The 26,743-nt window shown below is 37.9% G+C and overlaps 1 protein-coding gene across 29 annotated transcripts in view; it reads right to left on the bottom strand.

Annotated features, from left to right (window-relative positions):
- Positions 1-26,743, bottom strand: part of PBRM1 (polybromo 1) — a 104,851-nt gene that overhangs the window by 77,949 nt on the left and 159 nt on the right. For 20 of the 29 annotated variants that reach the window (XM_061128380.1, XM_061128392.1, XM_061128393.1 and 17 more), the window contains exons 2-10: positions 23,255-23,394; positions 22,863-22,988; positions 21,102-21,254; positions 20,082-20,179; positions 12,641-12,788; positions 6,651-6,794; positions 5,339-5,455; positions 2,763-2,831; positions 1,646-1,744 (exon numbers count right to left, since the gene is read on the bottom strand). In XM_061128380.1, coding sequence (XP_060984363.1) covers positions 1,646-1,744; positions 2,763-2,831; positions 5,339-5,455; positions 6,651-6,794; positions 12,641-12,788; positions 20,082-20,179; positions 21,102-21,254; positions 22,863-22,910 — 876 coding nt within the window. In that variant the 5' untranslated portion in view covers positions 22,911-22,988; positions 23,255-23,394. The remainder of the gene's footprint in view (positions 1-1,645; positions 1,745-2,762; positions 2,832-5,338; positions 5,456-6,650; positions 6,795-12,640; positions 12,789-20,081; positions 20,180-21,101; positions 21,255-22,862; positions 22,989-23,254; positions 23,395-26,743) is intronic. The other 9 variants (XM_061128382.1, XM_061128404.1, XM_061128386.1 and 6 more) reach the window with 3 other exon arrangements.

The following is a 26,743-nucleotide window of genomic DNA, read 5'->3' as shown; positions in this document are numbered from 1 at the left end:
GTGTGGAACAAAAAGAAACATAGATGAATGGATTAGAACCAAGGATCTACAGTCAACTGATTTTCAACAGGGTTGCCAGGACAATTCAACAGGGAAAGAATAGTCTTTTTAACATAAGGCACTGGATGAATGTGGACTCCAACCTCACACCTACCTCGAGTATATAAAAATTAATTCAAAATGGCTCAAAAATCTAAATGTAAATACTTGAACAATAAAATTCTTAGAAGAAAACACAGGTATAAATCTTTGCAGCCTTAGATTAGGTAATCATTTCTTAGGTATGACAATAAAAGCACAAGAAATCTAAGAAAAAACAAGACAAATTGGGCTTATCAAAATTAAAAACTTAATTAAAATTGAGAAGTTTTTTTCTTGGGCGTGGGGAGGATGGGGTGGGGGAATGGGGTGAGGTGGGGTAGGGGGTCCTGCAGCACACAACATGTGGGATCTTAGTTTCCCAACCAGAGACTGAAACCCCTGCAGTGGAAGTTCAGTGTCCTAATCACTGGACTGCCAAGGAATTCCCAAAATTAGAACTTATGTGTGTCAAAGGATATTATCATGAAAATGAAAAGACAGTCTATAGAATGGGAGAACATATTTGTTAATCATATGTCAAGTCTATGGTTTAGACGATAAAAAGAACTGTTAACAATTCAACAATAAAAAGACAGTTAACCCAAGTTAAAAGGGGTGCTAAAAACCAGAAAATTTTTTTTCAAAGTGTAAGAAAGGCCAATATGCACATGAATAGATGTTCAACATCACTAATCATTAGAAAATGCTAATTGGGGATTCCCTGGTGGTCGAGTGTTTAGGATTCCGGGTTGTCACTCACTGTGGTGGCCCCAAGTTCAGTGGCCACTGGGGGAACTACAATCATGGGGCAGTGGCCAGGAAAAAAAAAGCTAATCAAAACCATAATGAGATACTACTTCATACCTACTAGAAATAAAACAAAACCAAAAACAGAAACAAGTATTGGTGAGGATGTGGAGAAATTACACTTGCACATTGCTAGTGGGAATGTAGGTGCAGTGGCTTTAAGAACAATTTAAAAACAATTTTAACCTCAAAAAAGTTAAAAATATAGTTTACCATCTGGCCCAGCAATTTCATTCCAACGTATGTATTCAATAAAAATGAAAATACATGTGCATATAAAAACTTATACCTGAATGTTCACAGCAGCATTATTTATAATAGCCCAAAAGTGGAAGCAACTTAAATGCCTAGCAATTGATGAATGAGTGACTAAAACATGATATATAGATTTAGTTGAATACTATTTGGGAATAAAAAGAAATACATGATACAAAATGAACACCCTGAAAACATGATGGTAAGTCAAAGAAGTCAGTCACAAAAGACTACAAATTATAAGATTCCATTTATACGAAATGTTGAAAACAGGTAAATGCACAGAGATAGAAAGTAGACTGGCGGTTAGGGAGACTGGGAGGAAATGGAGAATGATTGATAATTCATTGTGGTGATGGCTACACAACTCAGTGAATATACTAAAAATCATTAAATTACACACTTTGGGTAATATGTATGGTATGTGGTTCTTATACAAAAATATTGGCTCTAAATTAAAATCTGTATTCTTATCAATGAAAGCAACAACAACAAAACTAACCTTGAATACCTGAGAACCAGGCTCATTGTAAGTTTTGGCGTTTTTTGCTAGGAGATCTATATCTTTGGCCATTGCATGAATACTCTTGTAGCTTCCATTCTATAGTAAACAATAAAATATAGCAGTTCCTCTTAAAGACAGTTAAGCAACATGACCTTAAAAAAAAAATCTTCATGTATTTTTAAACTCTCTCCATATTCTAAGAGTTTACTGGAAAGTACATATATGAACAATACATAAAGCCATCTTCTCCTTTATAGACTATTACTACTGTCCATTTACAAAGAAGTTTTTGAGATAGGTAACAAAACCAGAGCTACAGTATTCTCATAAAAACAACTTATACTTTTTTAAAAAATCAGATAAGGTAAAAGTTGTTTTATTTAGCAAATATACAGTGGTTACTCTGTGCCAACCACTGTTCTAAATGTTTCATGAAAACTTAATCATTAAAGAGTACAGACTTTGGAGTCAGACTCCCTGGATTCAAATCCTAATCCTTAAAAAAAAAATCCTACCTCTTCTCATTAGTAGATGACTCAGGCAAGTGACTTACCATCTCTGTTTTAGTTTTCTTACCTGTAAATAACAGTATCTTCCTCACAGAGGTGTTATAAGAATTAACTAGCTAACAATTCGATCTATTACTGCCGAAGACACAGAACAGGGACACAAAAAGAGAACAAAGCATTTTCACTAACCTTACACTTTTAATGTTTGTTGTAGGTAACTGTTACTCTGAAATATCCTAAGACTATTTGGAAGCCAATAAAAATAAACAACAAACCTCTCATTGACAATATACCTTTTGCAATCAAAAATGTCCATGACCAATGTGCTTTAATTTTTGTCCTGAGAGCAAAACTTACTAAAACTATAAAACACTTCAGTCAATGAAAATTTTGCTTTCCTTCCTACAGAAAAAATCCAAAAGGGATGCTATGCTGATTCCTCCAAAGCTATACTCAGTAACACCTCTAATTTGTTTACAGTATATTGCTATTAATAGTAACTCCTTACAGAAACACCTGCTTCTGTTTTCTTTAAAAGGTCTAAAAAATGACCGTGGGCCAATCTGCCCTAAACCACATATTTCTACATATGGTCAGTTTCATACCTGTATCCTCTGGGCAATGGTCTTGAGATCTATAGGCTCCTTAATAATTGCATAATAGTCTGGATATTGCTGAAAAACAAAACCCGGCATGCTTAATAAGTCAAAGTATCCAGCTAATGAGAAAACAAGGAAGTACACTGATCATCTGTTACTCAATTGAGCAGCTTTTGAGATAAAGGCTAAAAGACACATTTGTACAGCATATTTTTTGTTATACTTGAAGCAGAAATCATTTGATTTTTACAAGCTTCATGAGATACCCAAGAGCATGGCTGTAGGACTTTACAGTTAGTATTTGGTTATGTAACTAATACACCACAATTTAACGTTTCTAAATTTCCTAAATCTACAGATCACACAATTTTATATTTAAGATCCCAAGATATCTATGTGGGGAAATGAAGCAGAAGGTTTTCGAAGAGTTATTATAAGCTCTTTTAATTCAGTAATCTATAACACAATTATATCCTATTTCATATGAAATACTAAGGACCTATAAGAAGTCAGGGTGCAAAATTGTTTAGTTGTTAAGTCGTGTCTGACTCTTGTGACCCCATGTACTCCTCCAGGCTCCTCTGTTCATGGGATTTCCCAGGTAAGAATACTGGAGTGGGTTGCCATTTCCTTCTCCAGGGGATCTTCCTGACCCAATCTCTATTCCTGACTGAGCAGCTTCACTTTTCACAAAGACTGTACTCTTATTTCCTTACTGTGGTAAAAAATACATAAAATTTACTATTAACCTTTTTAAGTGTACAGGTCAGCAGCTTTAAATACATTCACATTATTGTGCAACCATCACCATCATCCATCTGCAGAACTTTTCATCTTCCCAAGCTGAAGCTTCATACCCATTCAACAATAACTCTCCACCTTCCTCTCCTTCAGCCCCTGGAAATCATAATTTTACTCTCTCTTTCTATGAATTTGGCTGTTAAGTACTTCCTAAAAAAGGTATCTTACAATATTTAGGAAGTACATACTTCCTAAAAGAAGGATCATACAATATTTGTTCTTTACAATTGGCTTATTTCACTTACCATGACGTGCTCAGGGTTCATTCCTATTGTAGCATGGGTCAAGAATTTCATTCTTTTTAAAGGCTGAATAATACTCCATTGTGTTTATATACTACATTTTATTTATCTATTCACATATCGAGGAACACCTAAGCTTTTCCCATGTTTCAGCTATTGTGAATTATACTGCTATGAACACAGTTGTACAAATCTCTCTTTAAGACCCTGATTTAATTCTTCTAGGTATATATTTAAAGCTGAATTGCTGGATCATATGATAATTCCATATGTAATTTTTAATGAACTGTCATATTGTTTTTCTTTTCTTAACATTTTAAACATATGACCGATATAACCAGGGATATTTTTCTAAGCAGATTCACACTTCAGACAGCAGTGTTCAGATACACTTCATTTCTAATGTCATAAATGTCCTACAACTAGTGTTGCTGATGACTAATGGGTAAAGCTGCACGCCACCTGTCAGTCAACAAACACTTCTTGCAAGCCTCTGACATACTGGGTTCCCAACTACATGACAAAAGAAAATATGTCAGAGTCTTCATCCTTAAGAAATTCAGTCCTTGTCCTTAAAGAGAAAATGCTCACAATGAGTTATAATGGAGTACTTCTAAAAGTATGTGAAGTATAGTGGAGTACTTCTGAAAGTACATCCTTATCTAGAAATACAAGAATGTGAAGGTCATAGAAATTTTTGCAGTTCCAAAAGCTAAAGTGGAACATCAGCTACGTTAATTGCTCTTTGCGTGTAAAGACACATGGGGCTCTAACACTTTTAAAGGGTTCCACTGGTCTAGAAAACCTCTCCCACGTTGAAGTAGAAGGATACTCATCAGGAAGAACTTAATTATCTTCCTCTCATTCTGATTCTTGAGCAGAGAATGTTTCTTCTCTTTTATAAATAAAAGGTTTAATTTAGGTGCTTATTTTATCATTTAAGAATCACGAATCTTAGAAACAACCTACAACGTGGATAAATGATGAAGATACTAGGCTAAGTGAAATAAGCCAGACACAAACAAACAAATACTGTATGATTCCTCTTAAATGAGGTACTTCGTGTAGTCAAATTCACAGAAGCAGAACTGTGGTTTCCAGGAACCGGCAGGAGGGAAAAGTAGGGAATTCCTGTTTAATAAGTAGGAAGATGAAGAAGTTCTGGAAAGAGATGGTAGAGACAGCTGCACAATAATATGAATGCACTTAATGCCACTGAACTTTATACTTAAATTGGTTAAAAGGTAAATCTTAGATTATTGCATATTTTACGACCACAAAAAATGAAAACTAAACAAAAAGAACTCCCAATCATAAAACCAAAAACACACACAAAAAATCCATAACCTTTTGCTGAAGTAAAATGACAGAACATATCCTATGTGCTTACTGCTGAGGCCATGAGGAAGATCTCTCAGCTACCTCTAATGCCTTCCACTACCCTTACTCTATTTACTAAGAAGTTACAGAATTTCTGAAGTACTTAAAAAAGAACAAAATCAACACTTTAATCCACTTGTCTTTAACTGCATCACTTACCACTTTAGAAGGCAGCTTCTGAAAAAGTTCACTAATGAGACGTCCTGATGGATTTGTGGCTACAACTATGGCTTCAAGAAGCTGCTCCAGGATCTCCTTCAAGTAACCTGGAGAAGACTGGGAGTACAGGGGTATGAGGAATGAGAGAAGAAAGGAATAAGAAAAATCCAAAAGTAAATGCTGATATTAAACAGCATTTTACAGCCAATTCAAAAGAGCAACTTCTAAACAATACTTATATTAAGTACAATTTTCAAGAATATCACACTAGACTCACAATAAATATTCAACATACAAGACAAGTGATTAGCTGAGACTCCCCAACCACATAGCTTAGAGAAGAATCAATGTAACACTGATGAAAGCAGACTAGAATACTCATATTTAAGTCATTTACTTACTAGTTAAAATATAACACCAGAGTTAGCTTCAAAGAGGAGAATTATATCCTACAGCGAAGATTCCTCTCCTCCCAGCCCAACCAATTACTCTGGAAATGTGTTGCAAATGACAAAGGCAGCAGGGTGTATGAATGCATTCACAAAACTTATTCTCTGGATGTCTTACTATTTAAAAAGTTGCAGAAGAGAGATGCAATTCCTTTTACTGTTCTTTTTCCTCTTTTTAAACATGTGCGCTCATTCAGCAAGTATTTTTTCAGTCCCTACATGTCAGGCAGAGTCTAGATGTCTAAACAGGTGAACAAGGTGATAGCTTTTTGGAGCTATCATTCTACTTGAGGAAGACAGAAAGTAAACACATATACTAATACTAAACACTTATTTCACATACAGTGATAAAAATCGAAGATCACACAACAGCGTGATATAGTGATGGGAAAGGAGGAGCAGAGAGCAAACAATCTGATAAAGTGGTTAGGAAAGTCTTCTCCCAGTTTACATTAAGTGATGTTAGAATAATGCAGAAGAGATAGTCACAGGCAGAGCCCAAGGAAGCAGAAGTACGAGCAACTGCAAAATTCCAGAGGCAAGCAGACACTTGACATGTTCTAGAAACAGAAGCCAACCTAACCCACAAAAATATTCCTAACTAAGACGATTCCATCAACTTAGCAACTTTCAATCACAACACAGCCTGCATTTACATAATACGTCAATCTAACAACACTGGATGTCCTAGGATCCCTTGTAATTGGAGTGGGGCTCTCTGGCTGTGTGTCTGTTTACCCTTCCAGTTACCAACACGACTGCATAGAAAGCCTAGCTGCCACAGTGGCCATGAGAAATCACAAGCAGGGGCCTTGTCAACCTCCCAACAGATGATCCATCACCCATTCCGGTGGCACACGTACTCCTTCCGTCACTGCGCCTTGACCGTCTTGCCCGTCTTCATCATCATCTTCGTCATCTGCTTCTCCTTTCTGAACAAACTCATTTCTTGTTCGAAGGTACAAATCCCAGAGTTTGCAAGCAGCTTTATATTCAGGAGAATCTGGCTATACATTAGCAAAGAGAAGAGGAAAAGATATCACTTAGCATTTTGTTAGAAATCAGTGACTATTTCTAAAGCATCCTGTTCCAACAGATTGGTATGCTACGATATAACTTTGAAAACTATCATAAATTTTAAAATTCTTATAAGTAAATGATACATGGGCCTCAATTCTCTTCTGGAGAACTAAGTGTATGTTTAAAAGGCATTCTGAAATCAAATCATTTTGTTAATTCTATTTATGTCCTATCTCATTACAGAAAGACTTGAAGAAGATAAATAATTTGCTAAATTAAAGGTATTACTAATACACTTTGCATGAACATTTCATGCAAAGATGGGCTCAATAAAGGACAGAAATGGTATGGACCTAACAGAAGCATAAGCTATTAAGAAGAGGTGGCAAGAATACACAGAAGAACTGCACAAAAAAGGTCTTCACCACCCAGATAATCACGATAGTGTGATCACTCACCTACAGCCAGACATCCTGGAATGTGAAGTCAAGTGGGCCCTAGGAAGCATCATTACGAACAAAGCTAGTGGAGGTGATGGAATTCCAGTTGAGCTATTTCAAATCCTAAAAGATGATGCTGTTAAAGTCCTGCACTCAATATGCCAGCAAATTTGGAAAACTCAGCAGTGGCCACAGGACTGGACAAGGTCAGTTTTCATTCCAATCCCAAAGAAAGGCAATCGCAAAGAATGTTCAAACTACTGCACAATTGCACTCATCTCACACACTAGTAAAGTAATGCTCAAAATTCTCCAAGCCAGGCTTCAGCAATACATGAACTGTGAACTTCCAGATGTTCAAGCTGGTTTTAGAAAAGGCAGAGGAACCAGAGATCAAATTGCCAACATCCGTTGGATCATCGAAAAAGAAGAGAGTTCCAGAAAAACATCTATTTCTGCTTTATTGACTATGCCAAAGCCTTTGACTGTGTGGATCACAATAAACTATGGAAAATTCTGAAAGAGATGGGAACACCAGACCACCTGATCTGCCTCCTGAGAAACCTGTATGCAGGTCAGGAAGTAAGAGTTAGAACTGGACATGGAACAGACTGGTTCCAAATAGGAAAAGGAGTACATCAAAGCTGTATATTGTCACCTTGCTTATTTAACTTATATGCAGAGTACATCATGAGAAATGCTGGGCTGGAAGAAGCACAAGCTGGAATCGAGATTGCCGGGAGAAACATCAGTAACCTCAGACATGCAGATGACACCACCCTTATGGCAGAAAGTGAAGAAGAACTACAGAGCCTCTTGATGAAAGTGAAAGAGGAGAGTGAAAAAGTTGGCTTAAAGCTCAACATTCAGAAAACTAAGATCATGGCATCCAGTCCTATCACTTCATGGCAAATAGATGGGCAAACAGTGGAAACAGTGGCTGACTTTATTTTTGGGGGCTCCAAAATCACTGCAGATGTAGATTGCAGCCATGAAATTAAAAGACGCCTACTCCTTAGAAGGAAAGTTGTGACCAACCTAGACAGCATGTTAAAAAGCAGAGACATTACTTTGTCAACAAAGGTCCGTCTAGTCAAGGATACGGTTTTTCCAGCGGTCATCTATGGATGTGAGAGTTGGACTATAAAGAAAGCTGAGCACCGAAGAATTGATGCTTTTGAACTGTGGTGCTGGAGAAGACTCTTGAGAGTCCCTTGGATTGCAAGGAGATCCAACCAGTCCATCCTAAAGGATATCAGTCCTGGGTGTTCACTGGAAGAACTGATGTTGAAGCTGAAACTCCAATATTTTGGCCACCTGATGTGAAGAGCTGACTCATTTGAAAAGACCCTGATGTTGGAAAAGATTGAAGGCAGGAGGAGAAGGGGAGGGCAGAGGATGAGATGGTTGGATGGCATCACCGACTCAAAGGACGTAACTTTGGGTAAACTCCGGGAGTTGGAGATGGACAGGGATGCCTGGGGTGCTGCGGTTCATGGGGTGGCAAAGAGTTGGACACGACTGAGCGACTGAACTGAACTGATTACTAATACACTAAGAAAGACAATTTAAAGGATAAGACCCAATTTAAGGGATACAAGTCTAAATGAGAGAAACTAATGACTGTCTTGATTTTCATTTCTATTCTTCAACTATTTAATACCTTATTTGAATATTTTCTTTTCCTGAAGGGTAGTGGGGATAAACGAACTAAAACTTTCCAGTAACAACAATGCTGGATGCAATGTAAAATGAACAGTAAACCTTTAAAAATGCATCTATGTGCTGCCAATAAGGAATAAGCAATGTTCACAAAAGCAAGAACAGGGTAAAAGTAGGACTCTGTATAAGCAAGCAAAACACTGAAGCCAATGTTCACCTTGAGGCTACCTATTAAGACAAGATGCTTATAGTTTTCAAGAGCTTTAGCTTTCAAATGTCTTTGAGGCTGCAAGGACAAGAGATAAAGGCCAGGCTCCACCATAAGCTGGGACTTCAAAGGCTATGGCTGCAGTGTAACTGGGAATTAAAAACAAGTCAGTTTTTGTGCTGCCAGGGAACAAAGACCAGCCACCTCAACCTCCACCCAGCTCAACCCATGGCACTACAGGGAGAGGAGAGGCATGAGATAAATCTCCTCTAAGAACTCTTCATCATAAGCTAGTCCTAACAAAGAGAGGCTTAAGCAACCTGAGATAAGCAACAAATCTTCTCCAGAAGAACTTCAACCTCAGCCTAAGAATCTCCACAGTCTCCAAGAAATATAAGCTCATGGTCAAAATAGATGAAACACATAAGACTAAGAGTCACAAAAGAAAGCAAGCAGAAATGACAGCAAACACACACATGTAAGTAATTCAGATATTAAATTATCTACTGTAGAATAAAAAATAAGCATGTTGAATATGTTTAAAGAAATAATAGGATTGAAGATACAAGCAATTCCCTCAAAAGAAACTACTTTCAAAATAAGGAAAATACAAACATTAAAATGTAAAAACTCAGCAGATTAGTTTAAGAGCAGATTTCAAAGAAAAACGTAAGAACTAAAGATATTACCTAAAAAGCAACACTGACACAATAAAAGGGATCTACATAAAGTTAAGAGAAATGGAAACCTAAGAAAAATCTAATATAACAACCAATCAGAGTCCTATAAGGAGAAGAGAGAATGAGGCAAGGGCAATATACAAAGGCATACAGCTGAAAACTTTCCAGAACGGATGAAAAACACCAACCCAAAGATTTAGAAAGATCTACAACTCCCAAATTCTATAAATAAGAAGATAATCATTATCTACACACATCACAGTGAAACTGTGGAGTATAAAGACAAAAAGAAGATAATTAAGATAGTCAGAAAGAAAAGACAGATAACCTTCAAGAGAAGTAGTTATACTGACAGATGACTTTTCAATAGCAATATAAGAATGAAGAATAAAGAGAGTAGTATGTTTGTGAGTAAAAATACTGACTATATAAAAATAACCTTATTTTATGGGATTAAAAATTTGTCACAATAGAACTAAAATACAAAACATCAGTAGCATAAATAAAAAGATCAGTTACATTATTTTAAGTAGAAGGATGTTTAAAATACTGATTAATGTTTGACTTTGAGAACTTCTTGGATAAGAACTAACATATTATTAATGGATCTGACAACTTTCAAATTATAGAAGAAATTAAAAACAAAATAAAACTAAGAAAAAATGAAGGAAAAAAAAAAAACACCCAAAACAAGGCAGAGAAACAAAAAAAGGAAAAAAATTACAAAATGAGGTAAATAGAAATTAGAAATTTAAATGATAGGAATACAGCCAATTTTAATAATTACTAAAACTAAAGAGATGAAATGCTTCAGTTAAAAGGTGAAGATCATCAACTAGATTAACAGATATTCAATTATATGGGGCTTGCAAGAGATACACTAGTAGTAAAAAGATACGAAGAGGTTGGAAGTAAGAGAATGGAAAAAATAAGGTGAACACAAAAATAAAGGTGATATTACTTTACATGTAATAATATTAGATAAAACAAAATTCAAAAAAGACAACACTAACAATAAAGAAAGCTACTACATAGTGCAAAAACAATGTACTAGGACATATAACAACTTTCAACTTGTATGCTCCTATTTGCATACTTTCAAAATATATAAAGAAAAAATTAATATGGCTAATAAGGAGAAATACACAAATCTATCATCAGCTGGATTTTAAAGCACATCATTTGGAAAATAGATAGCTCATGCAGATAAATCAGGATATAAATGATATCAGCAACATAATTAAAAAGCTAGATCCAATGGACACATGCAGTGTACTGTACCCAATGAACAGCACTCTTGCTATATATTCACAAAATTTATAGCAACTTTATTCACTATTGTTAAATCAGAAACAACCCAAATGTACGTCAACTAAGACACAAACAAAATATGATACATGTTCATATAATGGAATATTATTCAGCTATAAAGAAAAAGGAACTAAGTACTAATAAACGTTACGACAAGAATGAACTTTGAAAAAACTGTGCACAGTGAAAAAAGCTCGTCATCAAAGGCCATACAGTTCAGGATTCCACTTACATGCAAAGCCCTGAAAAGGGACATCCATACAAAAGGAAAGTAGATTGTGGTAGCTAGAAGCTAGGAGAGGGGGAAATGAAGTTATGCTTATTGATGGGCATGGTTTTCTTTTTGGTGTAATGAAAAAATTCTGGAGTTTGACAGTGGTGATGGTTGCACAACTTTCAAATATATTAAGCCCCCTCCCCAAATTCTATACTTTAAAAGAGTATGTGAATTATATCTCAAGAAAAAATATATACACACAGCATTAAGAATTAATTTAACAGTATTTTTACAGAATCTAAATGAAAAAACATTTAAAACTTTGATAAAAAGACAAATAAATGAAGATGTATCAAATTTACAGACTGGAATAATAAACATCACAATCATGTCAATTCTCCAAAACACAATCTACAGAGTCAACGCATTTCCAATACAAATTCAAACAATTTTTTGGTGCCTGTTGACTTAACACACTAATATTAAAAAGTATAAGGAAAGGGGCAAGAATAATCAAAACAGTTTCTCTTCCAGACAAGAAAATTACAAAATCAAAGAAATTAAGGTAGATATAGAATAGCCTAGTTTTAGATAAACTGGCCAGAACAAGAGGAACAGAATAAAGACCAGAAACAGACCCATAGCACCTGGAAGCAAAGCCAGCAGTAACAGCACAGACAAATGTGAAGTGAAAGGCCATTTCAAGGTGTAGCTTTTACCTGTGGGAAAAACAAATCCCTACCTCACAGGAGACACACTCAATCGCAGGTACACTAAAGGCATATATATGAAAGGTACACTATTAAACTGTTAGGAGAAAAGAGTATCTTTACAATCTTTGTGGAGGAGAGATTTCTGAAATAAGACACAAAGAAGGATAAAACACAAAGTTAAAGACTAAGAAATACGACTATATTAAAATAAAATTTTAAAAAACTTCTGTTCATCAAAAGATACCACAAAGAGTTAAAAAACAAAAAAACAAACAAAAAAAGTGAAAAAACAGCCACACTGTGGGAGAAGATATTTGCAACACATATAACCAAAAAAGGATTAGCACTTAGAACAAAAAAATTTCTAAAAATAAACATGAAAATGACAAACCACCCAAGAGACAAAGGGGTAAAAGATTCGAGCAGACACAAAATAAACAACAGTGGTTCATAATCATATTAACCTTCAGTTGCTTTACTAAGAAGAGAAATACAAACTCAAACTATCAAATGAAAAATCACTACTTACCTATCAGACTGATAAATACTAAAAAGCCACACAATTATCAAATTGGATATCTTCCAAATTTGATGTTTTCTTACCTTATAATAGGCCTTTGCATTGTTAAAAAGCAGCTGGAAGTCAGCAGTAAGCAGATTAACATCATCATATTCTTCCATTTTTAGTTTCTGTTGGATTTTCATCAAGTCAATGGGCTGAGAAACCACTTCATAATAGTCTGGTTGATTTCTGTCAATAATTTAATGATTTTTAAAAAGCAATAATCAAAAGCCTATAAAACATTATGTCTCAAAACTATCTGTGGTAATGCCCAACACTCCTAAGTGACAGAGCACATTAGACTTACTCCCATGATCAGAACTGAGAGGGAATAACAAAAGTAAGACGAATACGCATGCCCTTTTCAAAATACATATTAGTGATTAAAAAAAAACCTAAATTTATTATCTGTAATGGCCTTTATATGCTAAATACTTAAGATTTAGGGAAACAATACTAAAACCATGCCAATGGTATCTTCTGCAAATGAAAATGACTTACCTTTTGTGGGGTTCAAAAAAACAGGCATGCTTCAAAGCATTTTATAAACTTACAAAATGAACTGTCTTTCTTCAGGTAGTGACCACAGAACTTTCTCTGCCAAGTGCTATCAAGTACCTAGTATATATGGTGCTCTAACATCAAGTACTTAAGTTACAAAAGAAAAAGATGAGGCCCTTGGCACAAGGAGCTCACCAAAGATAAAAGAGCATAATACATGAACAAACATGACAGAACTATTTTTTAAAAAAGGCATGGGAATGATAAACACAAAATTCAGGATAATGGTTATCTCTTGGAGGGAAGAGGACATTTTAAAGGTAGTTATAATAACACCTTAAGTTGGGTTTTGGTTCATGTATGTTTATCATTATTTCTTCTGGATTTTTTCAAAAGTTCCACGAGACATGTAAACCTTCTGAAAAATCATCTAAGCAACTAGTTTTTTCTATTTCCCCTCAGGGGTAAATAAAACTCATCCTAGATGTATAAGACGGTAAGTAACAACTATGAAGAACACCATGCTTGCTAAGACTCATGTTTCAGTCATGTGTATTTAATTTTTAAAAGCTTTTTGTATTAACATAAACATTTCAAGCATAGTACAAAAAGTGTTTTTTCTGAACCATTTGAGAGTAAACTGATGAAGAATTTAGTGTGTTTCTCCTACAAAAAGGGACTGCAGGACTTCCCTGGTGGCACAGTGGATAGGAATTCACCTGCCAATATAGGGGACACAGGTTTGATCCCTAGTCTGGGAAGATTCCACATGCCACAGAGTAACTAAGCGCGTGTGCCACAACCACTGAGCATGTGCTCTAGAGCCCACGAGCCACAACTACTGATGCCGGCGTGCTACAACCAATAATGCCCTCACACCTAGAGCCTGTGCTCCACAACAGAAGCCTGTGACGCAGCTACTGTCCCCAACCCCTTCCCTGTACGCCCATCGCTTGTCTCCCTTGCAGATTCCTACCCTTGCTCAGCCTTAACTAATGACTCTAGACTGAACTCTCCAGAAAGGAAAAGGAAGAACAAATTAGGTTTTTAAAAACCCTTATCAAGTACTTATAATTTTACTGATTTATATAATGAAGTCTGACGGGATAAAAGGAGCATTCAATCTGCTCTTCAAAGAGTGTAAGAACATAAAGGTCTCGGTGAGTGATAACAAAGGCCTAATACCCATGATGCCAGTGGCACCAAGGGACTTTCTCAGAGCAAGCTTTAGGTCTGTGTTCACTTGATATCCGAAGATGGCTCTCTCCACCTGGCCCTGATGGGCCACAGTGGACTGTTTGCCGAGGCTGGGCCTCAGCAGACTCTCAGGTGATCATCTGTAGACAACTGGGAATCCAGTAAGGACACATAACCTAGAAAGGACACTATATCCCAGAAGCTCTGCTAGGGGGTTCCTCACAAACATTTTCAGAATTACCATATGGAAAAAAGGACCAGGGTCCCAACAGTCCACACTACATAATTTGGTCAAAACAAGGTCCCCTCACTTTGAAAATGAAACAGCCCTGATTTTCCCCACTTAAATCAACATACAGAAAAGCAAAGAACAGTAAAAACTCGAACTTCCCTGGTGGTCCAGTGGTTAAAGAATTCACTCTGCAATGCAGGGGACATGGTTTCCATCCCTGGTTGGGGAACTAAGACCCCACATGCCACAGAGCAACTAAGCCCACAAGCCACAACTACTGAGCCAGAGCACTCTGGAGCCTGTGTGCCAAAACTGGAGAGCCTGTGCACCTCAATGAGAGATCCCGCATGACGCAACTAAGACTTGACTCAGCCGAATAATACTAAAAATAAAGAAAAAAGAAAGAAAAGTAAAAACTGTCCTTATTCATCCTGAGTTTAAAAGCTGTAAGTATTCTCCCAGAGTTCTGTGTACACATACATACATACACACAGGATTGTGAAGTACTTGTCTTACCAGCTTTTCTCTTTCAACAATAGGTGAGGGCACCCTGCTGTAACATGGCCACAGAATAGCCAACGCCTAACTAAAAGTTTAACCAGAAAAGTGAGAACCAATCTGCCTGATGTGCAAAGCCTGCTGGCTACACCTAAACCTATCTTCCCTCCTTCCCAACATGACAGCATTCTAAGCTGCTGCCTGGGTACTAAAAGCCAAATTCTTAAGTCTCACTGAAGCTAAGTTCTGGCCAATGCAAGAGCTGAAGTGTACCAAGTCCAGGTCACTTCCTTAGCATGCCTTCTTTTTCCTATGGGCTGGAAGGTCATTTTGGTGATGCACCATCTCAGACCATGCAGCCAAGGGCAATACCCAAGGCACAGAAGAATAAAGAGACAGAGAGTATCTCAGCCCTGAATACCTCAGAGAATAGGACCTGTATGTGAGAGAAAGCAATTGTTCTTGTCTCAGCCTTTGTTAATTTAGATGCCTGAGTACCAGCAGCCTAATATGCTAATCAAAACAAAGCCTCGAAAAGAGATTCACAATTGTGTGGCTCTGAGTAATACTACAATACTACTTGTGAGAAGTAATAATACTTCCCACAAGCTCTTGAGAAAGTATGCATTCCACAACAGAGGAGGGGCAGAGGGGCAGGCAGGCACAGCGCTGGGGGAAGGCAGCGGTGCTCCTAGGGTACCACATCACCGAGGCCAGAAGACAGTGCCCTAGCACCCAAGGTCTGTATCCTCGGGCCCTCAGCTGGCAGCAGAGAAGTGGGGGGTCCTTTTCTATGATGTACAGGTGCACGGCACTCTGATGCTGCTTCTCTGTATTATATACTGGATAAGAGAACAGGCTTTAGAAACAGAAAGACGAGTCTGAATTCTGGTTATACTTAGTAGTCTGAGAACTTGTACAAGTTATCACTTCTAAATTGCTATAGCAATACTGCACATGTTTAAACAAGCAATAAATACAGGCTTTTACTATGATATGCTAATTAAATGACAACTTTTAAAAGACTGTTACTGATGAACTAACTGAAATCTGGAGACAGTTTCCTCATTAGATAAAAAAGCTTTCTTTTCTGGCATGACTAACTTACAGAGCTCTCCTCACTCAGGATGACGACACTACATCCTTGGGGGCTCTGCTCTCAGAAGTGAGAGGTGGCCTTCAGCTCAACCTAGAGCTTATTGGCTACACACTGCGACATCAACATTCATGAATGGATCTAAATCTTTAACTAACTTATTGTATTCATTTCCTTTTGTTGCTACAGCAAATAAACCACAAAACTAATGGCTTAAAGCAACACAAATCTCTCATCTTACAGAAACCCAAAAATGGGTCTCACTGAGTCAAAAGGCAAGGTGTTCACGTTCTTTTCAGAGGTTCTTAAGAATTCATTGCCTTGCCTTTTCCAGCTTCTGGAGGCCATGTGCATTCTTTGGCTTATAGCCCCGTTCCTCCAAGTACAAAGCCATGAGCACCACATCTTCACACCTCTCTGTGACTGACTCCTCTGCTTCCCTCATTCCTGTTTAAAGATCCCTGTGATTACACTGGGACCATCTGGATAATCCAGGATAACTTCTCCAACTCAAAGTGAGTTGACTAACAAACTTAATTTCTCTTTGCCATGTATCCCTACATATTCACAGAGTCCAGGGACTACAAGACAGACATTTTGGGGGGTCATTATTCTATCTATCACACTCATGTATGTTTTCAGAACAAATAACTTCAAATGTCAGAGTCTGAGAAGAACAGTGATATTATTTTGACAGCAAGAGATGAAGGAGGCTCTAGTGAGGGAGAGTAACAGCTCCACAGGGAGGTGTGTGCCAGATGCATATTGGGAACAGCAACTTGTTTTTGCTCCACTGGACGACAGAAGTCAAGCCCAAAAGTTAGGGAGAAAAGAGAGAAAGTGAGGTGAAAATAATCACTGTGGGCCTCTGCATATTGTGAAAAACTGATCCCTTTTAACTATGATAAATACAACTTTGCTGCTATTCTAAAGGCTATTAAATAATTTTTTTTAATGTGTTCCACTCTCAAGGAACTAGATAAAGAACAAACTAAACCCAAAGCTACAAGGAAGGAAATAATGCATAAAGTAGAGATAACCATCGAGAACAGGAAAAAAACCAACAAAGTTGAGTTGGTTTCTTAAAAAGATCAACTGAATTGACAAACCCTTAGCTAATTAAGAAAAAAAGATTAAAATAAAATCAGAAATGAAAGAGGGAACATTACAACCAATGCCACAAAAATAAAAAGATTTATAAGAGATTAGTATGAACAACTGTACACCAATAAACTGGATATCTTAAAAGTAAGGGATAAATTCCTAGAAACATACAACCAACCAAAACAATATGAAGAAACAGAAAACCTGAATAGACATATAACCATTATAGAGATTGAATCAGTAATCAAAAACCTCTTGGCCTAGGAGAAAAATTCTAGAAATGCCCTACACCTAATGGCTTCACTGTTGAATTTCACCAAACATTTTTCTTGAGAAGAACAATTCTTCTCAAACTTTTCCAAAGGGGAGGGAAAATTTATTTATTCTGTGAAGCTAGTAATGCTCTGATACCAAAGCCAGAAAAAGACACTACAAGAAAATTACAGACCAACATCCCTTATGAACGTGGTGTTGATGCAAGTATTTTCAACAATATACTAGTGAAATGAATTCAGCAGCATGTTGAAAGGATCACACACCATGACCAAGTGGGATTTAATCCTGCTTTGCAAGGATGATTCAACTTATGAAAATTGATAAAAGTAATGAGTCATATTAACAGAATGAAGAAAAATAACCACACGATCATCTCAACTAATGCAAAAAAAGCATTTCATAAATGCTTTTATGATATAAACTCTCAAAAAAGTAGGTATAGATGGAAACTATACTACTTCAACAAAATAAAGGCCATATATGAACAGCCTATAGCTAATATGATACTTAAAAGGAAAGACAAAGATGCTTTCTCTCACCACTTCTTTTCAATATAGTACTAGAAAACTTAGCCAGAGCAATTCAGCAACAAAAAGAAATAAAAAGCATCTAAATTAGGAAGAAGTAAACCATCTCTGTTTACAGATGATCTCATATGCAGAATACTCTAAAGATCCCACACAAAAAAAACTTTAAGAGTAAACGAATTCAGCAAAGTTTTAAGATACAAAATCAACACACACACATCAGTTACATTTCTATACAGCAACAGTGAACAATCCAAAATGGAGACTAAAGAGTAAACCTGACCAACAAGATAACAGACCTAAACACTGAAAACTGCACATTTCTATAAGAAATTAAATACACAGATAAATGGAAAGATGGGCTTCCCTGGTGGCTCAGCAGTAAAGAATCCTCCTGCCAATGCAGGTGTGGGTTCAATCCCTGAGTAGGAAAGATCCCCTGGAGAAAGAAATGGCAACTTACTCCAGTATTCTTGCCTGGAAAATCCCATGGACAGAGGAGGCTGGCAGGCTACACAGTCCACAAGGTCGCAAGAGTATGTCACCACCTAGCAACTTAACAACAACAACAAAACGGAAAGACAGCCCATGTTCGTGTATTGGAAAAGTTAATGTTGTATACCAATACTATGCACAGAACCAATCAAAATTCCAACAGCATTTTTTGCAGAAACAAAAAAACCCATCCTGAGAAAGAAGAAAAAAAGCTAAAAGACCATACTAATCAGGGTTCTCTAGAGAATGAGAACCACTCGGAGTTACACACACACACACACACAGAAAGAAAGAGAAAAAAAGAGAATAAGTATAGGAACTGGTGATTAGAGGCCAAGAAGTCCCAGGATCTGCCAGCTGGAGACCAGGAAAGCCAGTGGTATAATTCAGACTGAAAGCCCAAGAACAAGGTAGCCTGATGTCCAAGGACAGATCGATGTCTCAGTTCAAACAGAGAATGTATACTCACCCCTTCTCTACGCTTTTGTTCCATCCAAACCCTCAGGGGACTGGAAGATACCCAGCTCCATATGGAGAAGGCCTTTTTTACTCAGTCTAACTATTCAGATGCTAATCTCTTCAAGAGACATCCTCACAGACACACCCAGAAGTAATATTTTACCATCTATCTGGGCATCCCTTAACCCAGTCAAGTTGACACAAAAAATTGAGAATCACAGAGGACTCACACCTTCTGATTTAAACTTACTACAATACTACAAGTGTCAGTGAGAATGTGGAGAAATTGTAACTCTTGTACATGGTTGGTAGGAATATAAAATGGTGCTATAATTATGGAAAACAATATGATGATGCCTAAAAAAAGTAGAAATAGAATTACTATAAGATCCTACTATCTTACTCCTGGGTATATACTTAAAAGAACTGAAAGCAGTATCTCCAAGAGGTATTTATTTTTGCAGTCACCTTCACTGCAGCATAATTCACAACAGCCAAGAAGAGGAAGCAACCCAAGTGTTTAACCAATGAACGGATTTTAAAAATGTGGTATATGTATTCAATGGAATATTATTCAGTCTTGAAAAGGAAGGAAATCCTGTCACGTAGTTTAACATGGATAAATCTTGAGGACATTATAGGTGAAACAAATCAATTACAAAAGACAGATACTGTATGATTCCACTTAGATGAGATACCTAAAGCAGTCAAATTCAAAGAAATAGAAAGTGCAATGGTGATTGCTAGGAGCTAGAGATGGGGGAGAGGGGAAATGGGGAGTTATTTAATGGGCATAGAGTTTCAAATCTGCAACATGAAAAAGCTATGGAGATCTGCTATGTAACAACATAAAGATGCTTAACACCTGTGGAACTGTACATTTAAAAGTGATAAAGATTGCAAATTTCATATTGTATTTTTTTTTACAATTAAAAACTTTGTCTTTAATTAAAAAAATTTTTTTAATATGCTTCTCTATATCTTGACAGCTGAAAACTAAAATCTGGATCCCAGTATCACTTAAGCAAATCCTTCCAAAAGAAAACTCAAAACTAAACACTTTCAACATGGACCCCAACCGAACTCCTCCCACTCACCTTCGTTTTGGTGCCCTAATGAAGAGCTCACAGAGCAGCCTGCCCTGCTCATCCTTATAGTCGCGGATGGTGTTGTAGAGTTCATGGCACACAGCAATCTACACATGGAAAAAGAGCAAAATCACCAGAAAAATGATCAGAAAGTCACTAGCATTAGGATTATAAAAAAAAAAAAGCCAGGATAAAGGATGAATCCCCAAATTCCCACATGGAAACCCAAATCTGAAACATGCTAACATTATCTCTCCTTATTTAAGATCATTTAAATGATTAAATCTTTCATCAGAATATGGTACTAGTGATTTTTCTTTTCTTTGAAACCAAATCAGTTCATATTACCCTTGCTTAAAAAGCATCCAACAGAGGGGCTTCTTAGCAGCCAGAGAATACAATCTAAACTCCTAACACCGCCCACAGAGTACGCAGGGTAAACTCCGGCTGGGCAGCCTCTGCCAGTTTCCTTCTCCCTCTTGACCCTCTGCAATCACAACACATCAAACCTACTCCTAAGCCAGCTCTTCGGTCTGGAACATTCTTCCCCAGCGCTCTGCAGGGCTGGTGCCTTCTGATCACAAAGAAACCTTTCCTGAAGATATGGCCAAAACAGCCCGGATCATCCAAACTTTTCTTCTTAGCACTCATCACTAACTGAGGCTACTTTATTATTTATGTGCTCATCTGTCTACATTCTGCTTCCCCAACACTAGCCTCTAAGTTTCATGTGAAAAACTAGCTCACCTTACACATGGTTATATTCCAACCACCACAACAGAGCTCGGCACAGGACAAGCACACAGTTACTCGAGTGACTATATGACAAAAGAATATTCTTTACTACTTCATAGTATTAAATTATATTATTACTGTAAGGCTTTTGGCTAAGTATTTTTATGAAAGAAGGATTAAGAAGATCAAGCCAGAGGAAAAAGAAGCTGAGAGGCCTTGCATCTTAACAGCTTATCATTATAGGAAGGGTAGGGAATTGTGCAGAAGGCAGAAACTGTGATTCAAGTTACTTACAGGGTCTACAGTTGGAAGACTGGAAAGTCTCCTCCTTTTCCTGCTTGGGCCTGGTGTAGACACAGAATGGTGCCCATCATCAAAGTCCCCACTGACACTACTGGAAGGGGAGGTAGCTCTTCTTCTCTTGGAACCCATGGAATCCAACTTTTTCTATAAGAAAGAATTAGCCATGTTCTTAAATTGAAATTTATGCTCGGCCACCAAGCCCTCAGCTGGCCACCTGCTACCAAGCTTCAGATATTTTCACTGTTGCAAAGAAGCTTAACTATGCTTTTTCAATGCAAGTCCTAGACCTTGCTTTAGCCCCTTCACTTATCAGAATGCTACACTTTCCACTGGATGGGACAAATTCAGCAAAGTATACTCATCTGTATTTACCAATTTTGAATGACAACCACTTCTGGCCCCCAATTTACCCTGGAATGGAGTTTGAAAACCCACATAAAACAGTACACCCACACATAATGGTGTGCTGGTGTACTGCCTCAGGGACAGAGACCCTAAGGAGGTCACCTCTGGAGTGAGCAGTCTCATCTGTTTTCCCCAGAGTTCCTTACGATTATGACCACTTTCTAGGAGGGCCAGGATGTGTGTGTGTGTGTGTGTAGGGAGACTTGCAGAAGCAGACCCTGTGGCAAAAGAGTAGGGGGATAGAGGATTAATCTTCTAGCATTTCAGATGTACCCTAAAATTAACACACTGAAAATGAATTTTCTCCATTCATTAAAGAAAGCTTCACAAGACGTAACCCAGAAAACACTCAACTTGCCATACCTATGCTAACTAAAGTAGCAAAACTCCATTTGGAAATTTTTCTGTCAGTGCAGACTAACCTTTTCAGTTCTATGAGGTATTCTATCCCCATGAGCTCACAGCTTTACATTTCAGTAGAAGATCTGGAAGAATACCTCAAAAATGAGATTTTAGGTCCTCCTTGGCCTCCCAGAAACATGTAAATATTTGCTCTAGTTTTAGACAGGCTGCTAAGTAATCTTTACACAACTTTACAAAATATATATATATATATATATATACACATATAGATTTATTTGACTATAACATAAGAAATGCAACCATTGAAATGACCTGCTATATTGAGAGGGAAAGGATATATACCTGAGAAAGTCCTACAATGCTTATACAATTTAACAACAGTATCAAATAGGATACTGTGATTTCTTTCTCTAAAGAAAAAAGAAAAAACTGATCCTAGGGTCTCTTATCAACATTCAATTTCAGGAAACAGACACCAGCAGCTGAAAGAATGGGTTGCCAGTAATATGGAGAGGAAAACTAGGGATTTGCAGGGAACAAAACAAAGCAACAAAATAAAATTTCTGGTAGCCAAACTAACAAACAAAAGAAGTCTCCAATCTCTTCCCCTGAACCAGAGCCCACATGGTGTTTAAAAACTGAGCTTAATATCATGAGGTTCCTTCCTCTAGGACTTAGTTTGTTATAGTGTATTAGTTTGCAATTGGCTGCAACTGGCTAAGGCTTCAAAGGACTTAGGCCAAGGCCAGCCAAGTTTTGTTGATTTTTATTTGTTTTATAAAAGGCTGATAAACTGGCCTCCGTTGAGTAAGACGCAGAAACTAAGGACCAAGCTTTTATAAACAATCTATGACAAGGACTCAAGTGAATCTGATGAACATAAGGCGGGACTCTATGAAAAGGATAACAAAATTTAAGAAAGGTAGAAGGGAAAAGCCAAAGAAGGACAGAAAAGGGAAAGGATGTAGATGATCAGTAATTTACCAGCTTTACCAGAGCACAACCAGCTCCTCGAAAAGCCAGTCTCCTCATTATGTCTGAAGGCCAAGTGAAGCCAGTGGGAGAAGGCAGGGCTTTAGAAGTGCTGATTCAATGTTAATGTATTCAAAACTGAAAGAGAAGAACAAGGCAGAGAAAGGGGAAATAAAAAGAAGGGTCAAAAGGAGTAAAAATGATTACGAATAGACAGAAAACATTCAAGCAGAACTGCTAAAGAAAGATAAGAGAACTGGAGAAAATAAGTCTATCAGTTCTCCTGCACCAACCAAACTGCTGCAAAGGCTCAGGCACTAACAGTATCTGACATTCCTTCCATTTTAACACCAAATGCTTTTCACATGCTTAAAGATGTCTCACTGAGGTTCCCCTTTACTCACATGGAATGACTGTCAATTCCAGGAACGAAGCATGCCTGCCCAACTGCCCCCTAGTCAATAAGAGCAGAGTTCAATCACAGAGCTGGGATGGAGCATGAACACATGTGAAAGGCTCACAAGCGACACCAACTGTTAGCAAGCTGGAACAAACCAAGAACGGCTTATGGTGAGCAGTCTGGTAAACTCCTCCCCGCCAAAAAAGTCCAGAGAGACACATTTCTTTCCAAAAATCCTATCAGCATTGAAAAGATACTACACACAATTTTAGAAACGTTGCTGTTTTAAAAAAAAAAATGCTTTCAACCAATTGGCAGGTCAAAATTACTTTTATTTTTTTTTAAGTATCAGCTTTTTTTCCCCCCCCATTTATTTTTATTAGTTGGAGGCTAATTGCTTTACAATATTGTAGTGGTTTTTGCCATACATTGACATGAATCAGCCATGGATTTACATGTGTTCCCCTTCCCGATCCCCAAAATCACTTTTATAAATAACTCACTGAAAATCAAATAAAAAATGTAAATCACTGTGGGGGCGGGGGGGGCGTGGTGTATGACTCTGCGACCCCATGGACCACAGCCCGCCAGGCTCCTCTGTCCATGGGATTTCCCAGGCAAGAATACTGGAGTGGGCTGCCATTTCCTTCTCTATGTGTCTACCAGTTCAGTTCAGTCGCTCAGTCATGTCCAACTCTTTGCGATCCCATGGACTGCAGCACCCCAGGCTTCCCTGTCCATCACCAATTCCCAGAGCTTATTCAAACTCATGTCCATCGAGTCGGTGATGCCATCCAACCATCTCATCCTCTGTCATCCCCTTCTCTTCCCACCTTCAATCTTTCCCAGCATCAGGGTCTTTTCTAGTGACTCAGTTCTCCGCATTAGGTGGCCAAAGTATTCGAGTTTCAGCTTCAGCCTCAGTCCTTCCAAAGAATATTCAGGACTGATTATAGTCTAGACCATATACTGCCCAAAATTACTCCAATCATTAATTTACTTTGATAACAACAAAAAGATTCAACTTAAGTATAATATTCAAATATTTTGTCATTCAAAGAATACATTTTAACATGGACTTTGAAAGTCTGGCAAGAAAAGCAATGTGGCCAGGTGGGTGGGAGGAGAAACAAGACCTGAGCTCAGAAGTGAAGACTAATAAGAGACACAGGTCTTCCTTCTTTAATGATCTGTTTGATGTTGGGTCATAACCTATCAGATCTGTTTCTTCATTTCTAAAATGAAAACAGTAGTATATGTATCAGGGTTCAGTGGTAAAGAATTCACCTGCCGATGCAAGAGCTGCAGGTTCAATTCCTGGGTCAGAATCCCCTACAGAAGGAAATGGCAACCCACTTCAGTATTCTTGCCAGGATAATCCCATGGACAGGAGAACCTGGCAGGCTACAGACCATGGGGTCGCAAAGAGTCAGACATGACTGAGTGAGCACACATGCAAAGTGTACATATCTCCCTTGGACTGTTTTGACATTGAATGTACATGAAATCACTTTGAAATGTCACAAGGGAAGCCCCTGAAATATCAAAGTGCAACAAAAATGTTAAATTAAAACTTAACTCTAAATTAGCCTCCAACTAATAAAAATAAATGAAAAAAAACACAACAACTTAACTCTAAGATTTCATTCTCCCTTGTGCATAGAAGCAATTTATCCGTTTTTGTCGCCTGACTTATAGCACAGTTTCAGTGATCAACTAATTTATTTAACAAATGTAGTAAAAGTGCACTTAAGTGAAATATTAAAAAAAAAAAGTTTGTGTAGTTGAAAAGGCCTGTGAGCATCCATTCAGCAATTATTTTTCTATAAAGAGAAAAGGAATAGATTCTGAGGCTTAGTTATAAGTTTTTAAATGGCATTGATTACAGTCACATGTCCAAAATCTAACAACCAATGATAAATTACAGTGGACAGTAAAGAATAACTTTACAATGTGCAACTGGGAAAAAATTACTCAGTATAGCCAAATGGTGTATTCTGACAGTTTATAGACTTTTACTACTCTCCTGTATTTCCAGTGATTCTTAGTGCCGTAATTTATCTTTAACACAATAATCTTGGGAAAAAATCACTTATAATGCTGTGTGTGTCAGTCATTCAGTCATGTGCGACTCTTTGCGACCCCATGGGCTGTAGCCTGCCAGGCTCCTCTGTGCATGGAATTCTCCAGGCAAGACTACTGGAGTGGGTTGCCATTCCCTTCTCCAGGAGATCTTCCCAACCCAGGGATCCAACCCAGCTGGGTCTCCTATATTGTGGGCAGATAGCGTTCTCAGCTTTCAGTATTTGTTCTATGCCTGGCTGCTTTTCCTAAAAACTGAAGTGTGAATGAACTATACGTATTATGTTGCAGCCTGTGTTTGCCTTAGAGAATATTTCTGAGTCAACATTCTCGCACATGATGTTGGAAGCCTTGAGACTAGCCTATCACACAGATACAGCAATGTACTAATCTTAGGGGTTTGGGTAGAACATTAATACTTTAGGTATTTCAGACACTTCCAAAGCCCAAGAGGTCAAAAACCCTTCTATTTACGCACACAGATCTGTTACTGATTTGACATATTTTTCAAAAAATAACCTCCAATTTTTAGACATAAAATATGGGAAATCTGTTAACAAGTGATAAAGCAGAAGTTATACTGCTCTTTGCTTATGAATTGTAATTGGGAAAAGAGTCACTACTAAATGGAAAAAAATAACCAGAAATCACTGAGGAGGGATAATTTACTGGAAAACTAGTAGTAATGTTTTATTCCAACATATGTTCCTAAAATCGTAGTAATAATTTCTATATCCACTATACCGTGGATTTGTCATTTGTTTTTCAGGATTCCTTCTTAATTTTTGCCTGTATTTCTTCACCCTTAAGTCACCAATATCTAACCTATAATGACGAAACTACGCTTCTTTTTCAGTAAAAAAATTTTGTTGAGATGGAAAATATTAAAAACAAATGTACACAATTTTAAAACCGCGATTCTTTGTGGTGTTGCACGGAAGAAATTATATCTGCCCTCCATGATAAATACAACTCCCATTGATTAAAAAAACACTCAGTCCGAACAGTCATCCGGAAAACACTAAAAAAAAGAAATTTACTAGGAGAGTTTGTGTCTGAACCGCCAAGAAATGACAACAACAAAAAAGAAGCCCTTAACCGCTGAGGAAATGTAAGACTTTCCCAACCTGTCACCGGCACGGGGAACTAAGGGAAACGTTGACAGCTTTGAAGCTGCCCGCGACGGGAGCTCGGCCAGCCGCTGGGGGCGGGAAAGCGGGGCGCGGGGAGTTTCCGGGCCGCGGCGCGCCTTTGTCCCTGGCGGCAGGTGCGGCAAGGCGGCCGGGCCTGTCCCGAAGCCCCGCCGCCGGGCCCCGCCCCGCGCTCCCGGCCCGACCGGCGCGTCCCCACCATCGGGGCGGGGCCTCCGCCGCTACTCCCGCCCGCCCGGGCCCACACAAAGGCCCGGCAG

The sequence above is a fragment of the Dama dama genome, chromosome 24 (assembly GCF_033118175.1).
Source record: "Dama dama isolate Ldn47 chromosome 24, ASM3311817v1, whole genome shotgun sequence".
Classification (NCBI taxonomy): domain Eukaryota; kingdom Metazoa; phylum Chordata; class Mammalia; order Artiodactyla; family Cervidae; genus Dama; species Dama dama.
This window is presented reverse-complemented; position numbering and strand designations above follow the sequence as displayed.